Source organism: Colossoma macropomum, unplaced genomic scaffold, assembly GCF_904425465.1.
Source record: "Colossoma macropomum unplaced genomic scaffold, Colossoma_macropomum, whole genome shotgun sequence".
In the NCBI taxonomy this organism is placed as follows: domain Eukaryota; kingdom Metazoa; phylum Chordata; class Actinopteri; order Characiformes; family Serrasalmidae; genus Colossoma; species Colossoma macropomum.
The window spans coordinates 1586360-1601451 of record NW_023495761.1 but is presented as its reverse complement, the minus strand read 5'-3'; the positions used below and the strand labels follow the sequence as shown (position 1 = coordinate 1601451).

General features: G+C 37.8%; 1 protein-coding gene across 2 annotated transcripts in view; it reads right to left on the bottom strand.

Annotated features, from left to right (window-relative positions):
- Positions 1-15092, bottom strand: part of arhgef7b (Rho guanine nucleotide exchange factor (GEF) 7b) — a 43646-nt gene that overhangs the window by 15606 nt on the left and 12948 nt on the right. For both annotated transcript variants that reach the window (XM_036563421.1, XM_036563420.1), the window contains exons 3-6: positions 10773-10857; positions 10024-10157; positions 8961-9162; positions 4245-4333 (exon numbers count right to left, since the gene is read on the bottom strand). In XM_036563421.1, the coding sequence (XP_036419314.1) occupies positions 4245-4333; positions 8961-9162; positions 10024-10157; positions 10773-10857 (510 nt within the window). The remainder of the gene's footprint in view (positions 1-4244; positions 4334-8960; positions 9163-10023; positions 10158-10772; positions 10858-15092) is intronic.

The following is a 15092-nucleotide window of genomic DNA, read 5'->3' as shown; positions in this document are numbered from 1 at the left end:
ATTGCATCATGTAAATAAATATCTTTGTCCTGCTAACCAAATTAAAGTAAATATGTCTCGGAGCTATAGGTTACACAATAACCTGTTTATCACTGGTTTCCACGTAAAGCATCACTTTGACCTCTCACTACTTCTCAGTGATGATTATGAACACCCACACACTCCACAAACACAATCAAACCTGACAAGCTAGGTCTGGGGGATAAAACGATAACCATCATTATAGAAATTAGGCCTGTCTCCGTAACGTATTCATCCTATTCAGGTAACTGTGTGGAAAACTACAACAGTAAAAGGGTTAAACCAGGACTAGGAGGCTGGGGGTGGGATGCATTTTCACAAAAGTACTTTTTCCAGTGATTTTGAGACAGTTCCTAACATTGAAGTGAATGTGAAAGCAAATACAGTGCCAGCATATGAGCTGAAGCTTGATCTCTATGAAAGAACATACTAATTATACAGTTCAAACTGCAGTAAATTTTCATCTTTAATTTGGTCAGAAAACTGTAATTAATCCTGTATGAAAAAACAGAATTGCGAACACTTTAACATCCCAGGTCATTTTGTCTGTGGCCACTTAGCCTGATGCATTTTGTCCAAGGCCAATTCACCTGATGTCCAACTATACGAGAGCTGACATAAGACTGTTTTCCCCAGGACCTGAGCTGTTTCTCCCCTCCAGGAACAGTTTTGACTGATATGTGAAACCTGATAAATGTCCTTAAATGTACACCATACAAGTATGTATTCACTTTCAACTTCGCTTCCCACATCCTGTACCTGTCAATGGAGAGCTCTCACGCATCATGTGGGGCATTATTGCTTGTAATGGGGCAAAGTCTGCCTCAGGATGGGGGGGGTGTTACCATGGTAACATGGTTACCATCACTGGGCAGAGGCCTAAATGAAATCAAACCTTTTCAATATTGATAATGAATGTTTGATGTACTTTCAATAAAGTGATTATGCTGCTCTGATACGGATTCTGGTATGGAGAACAAAAAGGCTGCAAGGTTGAGGTAAAATGTGTATCATAATCATCAATATTACATAATATTGATAGGGATTTTTTTTTTCGGGCCATTTTCAGCCAAACACTCAAACAGGATCATGGTCAGGTCAGAGCTGTCAGGGTTGGACTGTCACTATACACTCTAACTAAGAAATAAAACCAGACTCGCACCCCACGCACATACACACAGACAAGCCAGACAGCCAAAGACCTCAGGCACAGCTGTCCTAACGGTCAGTGAGATGGAAACAATGACCTACATTACCACACCACACTCAGACAAACAGAGAACAATTGAAAACCTCATTACACACACGAGACGCGAGGACACACACAACATCCACATCTGATAAACAAGTACACAATAATATCCCAGAGACCACCTACAGCCAGTATAAAAACAACTCAACCTTAGCCTCAGTCCTTCACTCTGAAGTGAGTGACTGAAGTCAAGAGAGTTCATCAGGGCAGTGGGCCATGAACCCAAACTTACACTGAGCCCTCCCCCCACCCCACACACATACAGAGCTGCATTATTAAGCATGCAGGGGAGAGGATAAACTAAAATAGTGCAATGAAATGCAGAAAATGCCATGCAAGCACTGTTTCTCTGAACAGTTTGCCAAAGCCAGATTAACTGCACATTTTGGATACACACAAACATCAACTTGGCTGTCTGATCCACAGCTATAAATCAAGCATTATTCCAGATTCAACACACAGTTTTGCAATTTATCCACTGTAGACATGGCAAATATTTATCATTACTGTGTTTAGTTTTGTTACTTGACATCACAATATGCTTTTCTGAAAATATCCTGGATCTTGTCAGTACTTAAAAATCACTAAACAACTGCATGTTACATTACAAAGAGAGCATAATTAGTCCTAAATTTAAAGGGATTTAGTGCAGTGGAGGATGTGAAGTGATGAACAAAAAACATTATCGTCATAGTTTTTTATTGTATTTTTATAATGTAGCATTACTGGTGCTTTTTTGTCTTATCAAATCAACTTAGCAAATTTCACAAAAAATACATAGCATGATACTTTGGAGGTGGGCAAAATGACGATATTTTAATAATTACTGTGAAAAATTTTGTTTGTTATTGTGATAAACAGTATGCTTTTCTGAGCAGTATGTGAAACATTATATTTTAAAAAATCATGGCACTGGGAAAAAAATCAATTCTTACATGCATCGTGATTCTCCCAAAATATTTTGAATCAATCAATTCACAAAAGCTCAAAATCAGACTTTTACACAGGCTCTGCAGTTCCTCTACTGTAGAATTAACTCACTCACACTCAGAGACTTTATAAAGCTGGATACTTTGGTGTAGAGCTGGGTGATTTGGCTAAAGGTTTTCACGTTATACGATATACTCAGACACATATGACATATTGTGACATAATTTAGCACAATAACGATTAACATCATCATACTGCCCAGGCCTACTTTGGCGCATCCCAGGTTGGTGGAGCATAATACTGCATAATATTTTCAGTAAGTCAAACTTGAGCAAAGAAGACAAATGTGAGTAATCTCATTTAAAAAGGTTGAGTTACTCAGTATTACAGAATTTAATATGTGATATTCAGAAAATAAATAATTTTTGTTTAGGCTATAGAAATCAAAAATTATTAAGAATGATTAAGAATCATTTTATAATCACTTGGCACCCTGAATCGAAATCTACCTGAATTGTGAAGTGCGTTAACATTCAACACTAGCCAGAAGTTAAAATGGACCAATAAGCATGAGATGTGTAAGGTACTGTTCTTGGAACACTTACCCAATGGTTTCCATTACATCTACAGTGACACAGTGTCTATATAAACTCAGATCTACAGACTAATGGAGTTGATGCTTATTTTCCATTTAGATGTGCTTCCAGCAGTTGAAGAGAGCAGTGACCTATATTGTTGTACCTTGTCAAAACATTTAGGGGATCATAGTCGAGTGCACAGACTGTACCGAGAGTCATTCCGAGGAGAAATATTTACTTACATACACACACACCAAACATATAAAATCTTTTTAGTATTGTATATGGTATTTGTTTAGTATATGGGACTTAAATGAAGGTCTGTAGTGTGGGTGTGTGTTTTATGTGAGAGAAAGGCAAATGTGCACTGCCTCAATAGTCTGAGGACATCTAGCATTTCAAAATGTTTTCAATACAGCGGTGCATGTATCTTTTTGTAAAATGATTTTATTAATTCGAAGGGTGTTAAGGTCTTGCCATGTGTTAACACAATAAATTATTGATACCAGTAATTTTTATTTAACTGCTATAAATGCCTGTTCACGGTTTGACCCTGGTTTTATGGTCTAAGGCATCTGATAAAACTGTTAAAATGATCTGAGCAGTAAATGTGTTTCTGCTGATAAGAAACACTACATAACATTAGATTACATGCACACAAACATTGATGCAGTAAAAAAGAGCTTTTTCAGAAAAACATGTGATGAATGATGCATGATGATCAATATTGGGTGGCCACTAGGAGAGATTTGGAAATGAACAAACACACTGCCATATACAATATCACTACTTATTATATTAATATTATTTGTAAATATTCTAATATTAGTGCTTTGCTGAGCAATGTAACACTTACTATCCAATTAAATAGCTTTTTAAATGCAATTTGCTCAGGTGTCTAAAACATTTGCATGGTCCTGAAATAAGTGGAAAAAATTCTATGGAAAATACGGATTTGAGACTTTTTCTTAAAGCTACGTTTAGGTTCACATGCAGCTACTTTTGCTTTTACCGACTGTTGATAATTACAACTGGAAACTGCATTCACTCCATGAAAATCACGATTATCATGCCTAGTTCATTATATAATAAAACTCGTTGCTTCAAAATGGAGAAAATGTTTTTATTGAACACATAAACCAAATGTTACTGATCACAATTACCTGTACAAAATATTGTGATCATCATGGTACATTATTTTATTCATTTGACAGCCTATATTAAGCCTATACTGAGCTGTAACCAAGCATTTTAAGTTATCATAGCTGCATATGCATGCCAAAGAATACAGTGTCCCCAAACATTTGACAGGCAGTGTTCAATCCTTGTCTGTGTCTCTTACACACCCTCCTCTAAAGTCCTCAGCAGGATCTGTATAATTTACCCATCACTGCCCACTGTGACCTAATTTGCTGCATGCTCATCTCACCATATCACCAATTCAAATCCGCAATTGCTCTTACCAAGTTATAGTAGGTCTTGCTAACAGTGCTAGTCTCGAACCCTTTGGGCGGACTCTTCAGCGTCCCAGACTTGGGGGAGATGGGCTTGTCTGTGAAGAAAAGAGAAGGAGAAGAGAAAAAAAAAATAGGTCACATACTCCAGCCAGCATCTGGACTCATTTTGTTCTATTAGATTGAAAATTATACGTAAGCTTGTCCTGAAGGCCAAACTGAAGAAGAAAGAACATTAAACTGCAGGAGTGGCTCAGTTCACAGGGTTCTATCACTCAGCGTGTATCTATTTTAGCTCAGTAAAGCAAAGGTACCAGGAAAACATAAGACTACGTGCTTGTTTAAAGCACTGTGGGGGTGCATTATGAAACGCTTCTCGTGTGGAAGGAGAATTTCCTTTAGAATGTGGACAGGAGGATAAAAGAGAACACAAAACAAAAACACACTGACTTTTTCATAAAAGAACAGCTGCAGTGATTCTCCCAATGTTAAATATATCAAAATAAACAATTTAGTAAGTAACTAAATTATTTAAACAAGGGCTCATTTAACATGTTCTGAAGGAAGATTAACAGTGAGGCGGAGGTAAAACATACACCTTATGGTCACAACTCTGCCAATCCAATTTAGTATGTGCAGTTTTATCCACTAGGGAGAATACTTCGGTAGGGACAGATAGAATACAACGTCAACATACTGTTAGGCTTTTTGAAGCTGCATTACGTAAGTTTTGGTTATTTGGAGACCCCTCTGGTGGAAATGTGTAATTGCAAGCAATGTGCAAAAGAACACTTTATAACGTGGGTTCCCTTCCCCGAGTGGAGGAATCTGATGACTGTGAACACACCAAAGGAGTATTCAAAGAGAACTCAGTCAAAACTTGGTGAAGGATGTGTCTTTCTTTTAACGTTGATTTTGCATTTGAGAACTAAAAATCGAGCCAGTGTGACGGAAAAAGTAGACGCTGTCAAAAGTCACTCTTTAAGCTTAAACTTGCATGAGCAGAAGTTTGCGCAAAACTATAAACTGTCAACTTTTATCAGCATTAGCTTCAATATTTAGAGGTCTACATTTAAGAAGTCAATCAACTATTCTTGTTACACCAGATCATCTTTTTGTGCCTGTCTGTGACGTTAAAGACATATGATGAGGTCCGAAAAACTCCAGGCAAAATCAGACCTTATGTCTGACTTCTATATTATTATTTCAGGCTTTACAGGGCAGCCATGCAGCCACAGACAACATGTTTTAGCATGATTTTTAATGCTACTTCTTTCAGTTTTAACAAAAACGCTTACACAGCTCTGCTTTAAATATAGAAATGTATTAGCTATTTACCATGCTGTAGCTCTGCATAAGTTGTATCAGTAAGGGAGTGGAGAGCACAACTTAATGTGGGGTAAGAGGTCACAGATTTTTTCATATAGTTCAACAGGTTCAAGAAGAAAATGCTTTTTGGTCATCTTCTTGTATTCCCATAGCAAGAAGAACATGCTTTTGGTCATCATCTTGTATTACCACAGCAGTGCCAAATGCAAATTCCCCCACTCTGAAGTATCAGACAGATACTTCTTGAGATTCACATACAAGGCTGTTTTTTTTATCAAAAGTGTTCTTGATTATTTAGTTGTGTGTATAAATGACAGAACTCACACCTATATATTTAATCATCCTTTAGCACAGCACTGTTTTGAAGCATATAAACAACTCACAGCAAGACTCAGGCTAAAGTGCAGCCTCCACATGGTTGGGTTAGTTTTTGAAACACGCCTTTCATTTTTTTAAAGCTCTCAGCTGTGCTATCCTTATGCTCCCTATATATCTATGTAGTTGTAAATCTCCATATGCCTCTCTGTATGTATCTTAGTTAAATGGGGATCCTTTCAGATGACATCATAGCCTGTGCACCCCGGCCCGATCAGGAAGGAAACCCCATCCACAAACAAAGGCAGGAAGTGCCACAGCTAGCAAGCACTATTTCCCTTCCGCTAAATATGGCACGGCCCTGCCTGATGCTCTGCTGTCTTTGTTCAGCCAGATATGCGGAACTGGATCCCCCTGCATGTAGGGAATGGGAATGAAAACATGGGAAACACAAATGCTTCCAGAAGCAGACTGTATATGTGAGATTTTATTTGATGTAGAAACATCCACAGACATTTCAGAATTCACTCAGACTTACGGCAGTGTTGATGGGTATCTTAGGATGAGTTTCTAAATGCAGTCATGATCTGTATCAGTTAGTGGTGCACATTTTATTTTTTCTTTTGAGGCCCACTTATAAAGTTTGTGTGGTTTTATATACCAAAAACACTCATAAGTCATTTTCACATGACTATTCTCTAACCTCTCTTTACCCTTATAATTAAAAAGGCTGGTTTTTGTTACTGTGCCTTCAAGACCGATGTATGTAAATGAGCTCTGTTCTGATTGGATGCCCTGTATTGTGAATCATTCAAACCTTCCCATCTCTGCTACAAATTAAAAACATAAATTTTGTTTTGAGCAACTTTGTTTGGAAACAAATTAGCTGAAGGTGGCAAGAGTGCAATAGATGGGTTCATTTATAGAGGGGCTAGTCATAACATTCAATAGAAAAGTCTGATAAATTGATGCAAACAATTAATGCATTCAAATAAATAGGCTATAAACAAACATATGTTTTTGTACAGTAGAAGCTGGAACAGACATAATATAATACAGAACTCTATTGTTTATTCTCTTTAAAGAAGAATTTCCCCCCCAAAAATAATGCTGGTAATAACAAATGAATGTTAGCAAAAGGCCGTTAGCACTGTTCAAACAAATCATGCTGTCTTCCTCCAGCTTTTAAATCACTCTTAGGTGAAGTGTTCCTTTACTATAAGCCTTTTCCTATTGGTTTAAGACAGCATAGAGCCTCTATAAGCTCCACACTGACCGTGCTTCCCTTACCACATAAGCTTTAATCTATTTAAGCTTTAATCGGCCTTTTAATGGCCTGCACTTCGCTCAGAGGGAGATTTACAAGGCTTGTTTCATAAAAGCCACATCAGATGGGGTTTCATCAAACCCTGCAATATTTTACTGGTGTCAGGGGATGGATTTCAGGACCTCTAAAATAAAGATCCTCTTAACATCTTTTAGCCTTTAATGGGTCAGTCAGGAATTGTGATGACAGGCAATTCAAATTTTAGTAGAATGAACAGCAAAAATTTTAAACTAAAATAATGACAGTATGTCTACAACGACATACAGGTAAGTTAACCATGTACTATTACTAAATTATTCAACTCAGAGCAGTCTCGAGGGTGATTATTGGTGATTGGTGATCATTCCGTGATTATTGATTGGGTCTTTATATAAATATCAACTCCGCTGAATGAAGCATCATCTCTGAGAAATGCTGCGATTATATAGGAGAAAGAAAAAAGTTCTTAACTTCTATATACGTTACTGTAAGCAGTTATTCTGAGTAATTATGGACCTTTTCGAAATGTTCATACAATGTAATGCGCACTTACGTTACAGTCACCCCCATAATTTGGCACCACTCAAGAAATTAGGCAAATCAATCACATAAAATAAACAACACACATAAATGTTTTATACGTTCCTCAAAAACGTTTGGAGGAATTGTTTCCCCTTTATCTAATTGAAATCATTCCTAAAGTAGTTTTGTTTTATTTTGTATATTCTTTCAAAAACATATGGGCCAAAATTCTTGGCGGCACTAAAAATATTTTAAATAAAACCAATAGAATTGCTTTTTTGGGTAGGCGGTGGGGGGGTCTCTCTTTTTACTGCTACTCGTCTTCAGGAACTCCACTGTTGTCTATGACCATTTCCTGTTTCTCAAGTGTATAACTAGGAGGCTACACACATGTAAAATCCCTTTGTCATCTATCAACATGGGTAAAAGCAAAGAACTGTCAACTCAAAAGGTTGTGGACGTGCACAGATTAGGAAATTGTTATGAAAAAATGTAATCATTTAAAGTTAACCTTAAGCACACTCAGGGTGATGATACAAAAGTTTGAAAACAGTTGAATCACTCGAAAATTTGCCAGGAAGAGGATACAGGAGTATACTGACACGTACACTGAGGAGGATGGTGAGAAAGGCAGAAAGGAACCCAAAGGTTACAGTTTTAGAACAGCACAGTGTAGTTAAGTTTGGGGTTTTTAAAATTTTAGAATGCACTGCGAGATGCCACCGTCATGACCACATGCTTTATTGAACTGTTATTAAACAAAAGCAGCCTTTCCTAATAGCAGGCCATAAAATGCAGCACCTGAACACTGAACAATTTCACTGGAACTAGAGGTCTGCACTCCTGCAAATTCCTGCAGGACCTGTGAGACCCGCCACAATATATGCCCAATGGAGCTACACCTTATTAAGCATTACAGAAAGCAGATCAGTGCTGATATTCTTGCTAGGGAAGGCTTCACTAAACATTAGTAATGGGGTTGCTAACTTGTTTTCAAAAACAATCAAAATGCAGTGTAAAAATCTCACTTACTCCATGTGTGGACTGTTTAGTACATTGACTTTATCTCATTTTCACGCAGTGCGCAAAATAATTCTGTAGTTGTCTTGAGGGTTCAATAGCCATTAGCTACAGTTTTACATAGTGCACTACAAAGCAAGTAGGGAGTGGATTTGGATCCAGTCAGAATTTCTCAACAGCCAGCTGGACTTTCAAAGGCATCATACAGTTTTTTCTCAGGCCAAAACACTCACCACTTCCTTTGACCTCCCTGACATAGTTGCTAGGGAACCAGCCAGTCTTGCCGTTGAGCGATCCTTCCCACCAGCCGCCGTCTTCCTGCCGCGTCACCTGGATGATGTCGCCCTTGTTGAAGCATAACTCGTCCTCATTGGTCTGCTGGAAATTAAACCGTGCCTTCACCAACAACTGAGCTGAACTGTTCTCAGACATGTCCTGAGAGAGGAAGATAGAGAAAGATGGGATAAATTAACCACATTTCTAATAAGGCTCAAGCAATGAAGTAAACAAGTTAACAAGAATATAAGAACATCTTCTAAATGTTAGAGGTGCCTGGTCATTGCTACATAAAACAAGTAACTTTAATATTGGTGTTTTATTTGAGAGACATCAATATCTATAAATATGCAGATTTGAATCTAGTGTTAGGAGCAGGCTGTTGGTTGTATTTTTCGTTCTCACAGTCAAACCTCCCCAAATAGCTAAGCCAACTATTAGTTAAAAAGTCCACACCAAAGAAAACTTTCCTCACTTTTGTAAAATTAAAAAGTTTGATGTAGTATGCAAACAGTGCTAAACAAACACACTATTCACCCCACAGTCTGTACAGTCTACATACAGAAACGAAGCTTCATCCAGTCTACAAGTCCACTAATTCTAAGGGACGAAAAGAGGCTGAAAAATTTTTTGATACAAACACACACAAATGTTATAAGTGGACATTAGGGAGAAAAATAAAATATAAGATGAATGTAGGAATGGGCCCTTTAAAGATTATGACTAATTTTAAAAATAACAACTAAAAGGAAATTAGTTTGCCAAACCAGTATTTCAGATTTCACAAAACAAATTAAAAATGGTAACACATCTTTAAACCAGTACTAAAAACTGTGCCCCAAACTGCAATACTAGTTCAGTTACATACATATATACATACATACACAGTTAGCTTATGTAGTAGTGATTTCAGCACTCCTACTAAGCAGTCCTAAGTTAGTACTTAAGTTTGACCTTTGAGTTGATCCAGCAATGGTACAGTTTTATTTTTTTTTATTTGTTATTAATTTCAGTACTCACCAGACTGCGGTACTGATTGTGTAGTATTTTGGATGATCTTCTGTGGGAGGGCTGAGTGTTGAGAGAGTCAAAAGATTTGATCCGCAGAGAGGAGGACTGTCGCATACATACAGAGTCACTTCCTACACCGATGTCTACACATACAGAGACAGGAGCAACAAATTCTCAATATAACTAAATAAAAACATTAAGGATTTAGTGTAAAATCAGTTAAGTTCCACTCAGATATCTTGTTTCTTGGAATTTTAAATCAAACTTTAACAGCTTAAAAATTCTTATTAAAATACTAATAAAGTTTTCTGTGTTAAGTTATGCTACTGGCTGCTGTTATAACAGCCTATTATACTAGACACTAAAATGATTTAGAATGGTTTCTACAGTTCTCTTTAACACAATCCATATGCCTAAAAGTGATCAATATGAATGTAAAGATAAAAAAGTGAGCAAAACAAATAAATCACTACATTAGGATGCTTATAGCTACCAATTTGCACCTCTATTGGGTTGTAGAGAGTGCTGGATTCTGTAGTTTGCTAGGAGTGATTGAGCCACATCAGAAAATTCTCTCTCACTCACTCAGCCAGAAGTTAAGAGCCACACTTTATATTTAAAACACAAGATCAGACTGTAAATAAACTTGTAATGCTCAGTTCATTTAATTTTGAGATACAGTCTTATAATGTTTTGCTAACTTTTATTATTACAAGTCAAATTTGTACAGAAACACACACCCACATCTCCTCCCTTACCCGCAGTTGCCTTGTTGAGTGCTACCAAGGAATTCAGCACCTTGGTGAAGTTTTGGCCCTGGAACAGGTCATCAGGCTCGAACGTCTGTGCACAGGGGAAAAAAGTAAAACAAGTTCAACCAAAAACAAACTGAACAGCTTATTCAAATGTCCCTCAGACAAAAGTGAAAACCTTCAAGAGGAAAATATTAAACCTATAAACTACAAAGGAAAAGCCACAACTCTCGCAGAAATGACCACTTCTCTATTTTCTGATCCTGATTTTAGTGTAAGGTATTTTTGATATCCCAGATCTTAATTTAAAATGAGCCACGTCCAAACAGAAGAGTCTTATCAAACAATGATGTCGGCAACAGCCATTCACTCCAAATTTATCTGCATCTGCCAGCATCTGCAAGCACACAGAGCTAAATATTCCACCTGAGGAGGAAAAGGAGCTTTGAGCCTGAAGACAGTTCAGCACTCAGTTACTATACTATGCCCTTAAAGGCATTTGTAGCTAATGTAGCTAACGAGCAATGGAAGCTTATATATATCAAAATATTGTGCAAAATAATCTTACACTAGCTTCAAAAAACATCGAGCAGTTAAGTAATTTCACACAGGGGTCATTCCACGCCAGCTCATGTAGAGCCTGTTTGGACACATCATGGACACACAGTTGAGCTCTAATTTAATTCATGCACACAATCATACAACCAAAGCTGTGATGAAATTAGTTTTTTTGTTGAATCTTTAAAGTTTATCTCCTCAGGTTCTAAATCACACCTTAAATACGGAGTTTAACTCCTCTAAACTTTCTAAACTTAGCTAAAAGTTTAACTAGGCACAAACACAACACAGTAAACAACTAGTTTCATGTTAAGAGATTTCTACAATAGGTTACTTCATTGCCTAATGTATTTCTTCATATCAGATTGTTCAGCTTGTTTCATTTTTTAAATGTAATCTTTTGGTTAAGCTTTCAAAACATTTTTTTCTCAAATGTAGATTTTACTTTTCCACATTTCTAACACATCTATGATTTTTTTTTTTCAGAATGTAAACACATTTGACCAAGAAGCACAATATAAAGAAATAGTATAATTGTGAACAGAAAAAACACTGGACTTCCAAAATAACCCTAATAATACCCCAGAAGTCTGCATCCTTTTACAGATAATATGTTTGTGTATTACATATGGTTTGGATATCTATTATGCACATAATCTCTTCCATAATCCAGCTAATCTAAGGTGAAATATTATTCACAAAGTCGTGTTTATAAGGAGTGCCTAAATACGTGCCTTTTGTTCATATGGTAATGTTAATCTGTTGATGCTGGCGCCATTCGCACTGCACATATGTACATATGTATGTGCACTATGAGCATAATGATGCACCTAATTTTGAAGGCCAAGAACTCTAATAAAATAACCCCAAAAACCACATCCTCTAGAAGTCCAGCCATGTGCATGTGGGTGCATGTACAACATAACATCATTGTGAGGACTGAGACAATTTCTGGTGAGCTGCTTTGTATGTGGGCCACTGTGAGAGTGAGAGATAAATGCATTGTCGTTTCTAGTGTAGCTTTATAAAAAATGAATGGAGACCACCCGAGACAAACAGCATGTTCTGGGTGAATACTAAAGTGCTCATTTCTAGACACGCTAATGGCTTACTGAATTCTCAGTGTGTGGCCATTGGCCAATCACGCAAAAGCTGCCACTTCCAGAACAAAGCATAACGATAAAAACCAGAGGAGTTAAACTGTGAAGGCTAGATAGACAGAGATGAAGAAAACCCAAAAAAGAGTAAGGAACCAGAACCATTAGCCTACTGTGCTTGCACACAGAGGAACTAGACCTCCACATTTAACCCATCCATGCAGTGAAACACTCACAAACATGCACACTAGTGAACACACACACTAGGGGGCAGTGAGCACACTTGCCAGGAGCGGTGGGCAACCCTATCCACAGCCCCCGGGGAGCAACTGGGGGTTAGGTGCCTTGCTCAAGGGCACTTCAGTCATATACTGTCAGCTGAGGGGATAGAACCGGCGACCTTCCGGTCACAAGGCTGGTTCCCTAACCTCCGAGGAGGAAGGGGGTAGATGATAGAAAACAGAAAGTTACTTAAACAAGACTCAAGAAATCAAAGAAATGAAAGTGCATGATTTGCTTGGAGGTCAGGACGAGGAACTACAGGGCCAAAGTGCAGATGGGGTGAGGGGCCAGTTCATTTAGCCTACTAGTACACTAAGGCTACAGATGGCTAGTGTAAGGTTAGCGTGCGATCACACGCTGGCTAATTAATGGGGGGTGCACAAACTTTTGCACGTAATACTACAGATGCTGATCAGGTAAAATCATGAAATTGTGATTATTTGCTGAACTTTGTCTTTAAAGGACTGGGATAGACAATTTGACCTATGAAAGTGGTGCTAGGCTACACAGCTTACAGAGCAGTCAGTGCACTGCTTATGCAAATGTGTGTTGAACTGGCCTTCAATTGAACTCCTTTGCATACATTGCATAAGAAATTTTGTACACACTGCATAAGGAACACTGAACGCTAATAACACACTGTGAGCTTTAACATGTAACCATATCTACAGTTAGCGACTGCGAAGGGCCGATGCTGAGCAATGGAAATGTAACCCAGCACAGTATATGCAAACACAGCGGCAGCATGCAAAAATCCAAACAGACGCAGTCATTCACACATTGTCACACTTCATCCCTCGGTACAGCATTCAGTGCTACAGTCCTGCCGTGAAAACGCCTCTAACTCTCTCGCTCTCCCACACCCATGAGACAAACATCATTAACTTTGCATGAGCGCAATATGATCAGGCATGCAGAGTCTGAGTAAAGCCTTGGTTACACGACATGACTTTTAAAGTCTTAACAGATTATAAACAGACTGAGAATCTCACACTATCTGACTGGTTTCTGCAGATTGTTTAAGGAGACTGAAATATTTGGGATCACACATTAAACGACTTGGGATTACACAGCACACAGCTTTTAAGTTGTTGCTGAACTGAACCAAACCAAAGCCTTTATAGAAAAGTCTCTCCACTCCACGGCCATCTTGGCAACGCCACCAGGCAGTTATTTCCAGCCATACAAGACTAGGCTCCTGTCTCTTTGAATGGGAAGAGGCCTAAAACGACAAAACTAAAAGCAAAATTACTGTTTCGAAAGCATATTTAAAATCCGAGATAAAATTTGACAAAAACAGCATAAATAGTTTGTAGCATTTGGCTCAAATAACACACAAAATGTGATTTTTAGCTTGTTCTGGCTGCTATGCATGTGCATATCTCCACAAAGAGAGGGGCTTTTACGCAGCAAGCTGACTGGCTCATTTTACTGAAGGGTGAGACTTTTCTCGCAAACAGAAGTCATGCTAAGTTTAACAAGCTTTCCTATTCAATTTCAACCACTGACCGTGACATGAATGTCTGTACCATTTTTCTTTTTTTACATTGTGTATTTTCATCTTTCACACTCTGTTTTCATTAGCTTTTGGAAGAGTCCATTCAGATTGAGTCACTGACCAGTATTCATTACTAGATCATGCTTAAGTCAGCTCAAAAAAAGCAAAGAAGTTTGATATACTCTGACGGAGTGAAACGCAATTGGAGGGCAAAATGTCTGCGCCCCTCGCGCTCTACTCGATTTTCTCTCCCAACTGTCGACTCCGACTTGCCCAAAATCTGCAGACTAGAGGCAACGAGCATGAGCTCTGCCAGACTGAGAATCAGGGATAAAATTAGGTTAAGAGCCACGTGTACACCTTGGCCTAAGTACCTCACTACAGCTGGAAAGAAAAGCACACAAGTCAACTGAATAAATAAAGTATAAATAAAGTATAAATAATTCAATTAATAAAAATAAAACTGTGATGTGCATAATAATAATAATTAGGCACTATTCACCTCACAACCGAACATGTGCCTCTCCGCTATGAATGGACTTTGAAAAACACCTTTCAGGTCAAAACCAAATCTCAAAACTGTTGTTAAACAATATCTTAACAATGTATTCATTCCTATTTCATGTAGTTTCTGTGACTGAGCTTTGTGAAGCACTGAATACTTTGGATGTCTGGTTCCCATCACCACTGCTGCAAACAATTCTGACTAGGTAAATTTCTCTGGAATAGATAATTTCACATTAAACCACACTGAATGACCCCGTTTACATCTTTATTATTTAATTATGAAAAATGTGTAATTTCGATTTAATATTTCATGTTGAGGTAACCTGTATATGCTGACTCTACATGATTAAACAGAAATGTGTTTAATCATTAAATAAATTTTAT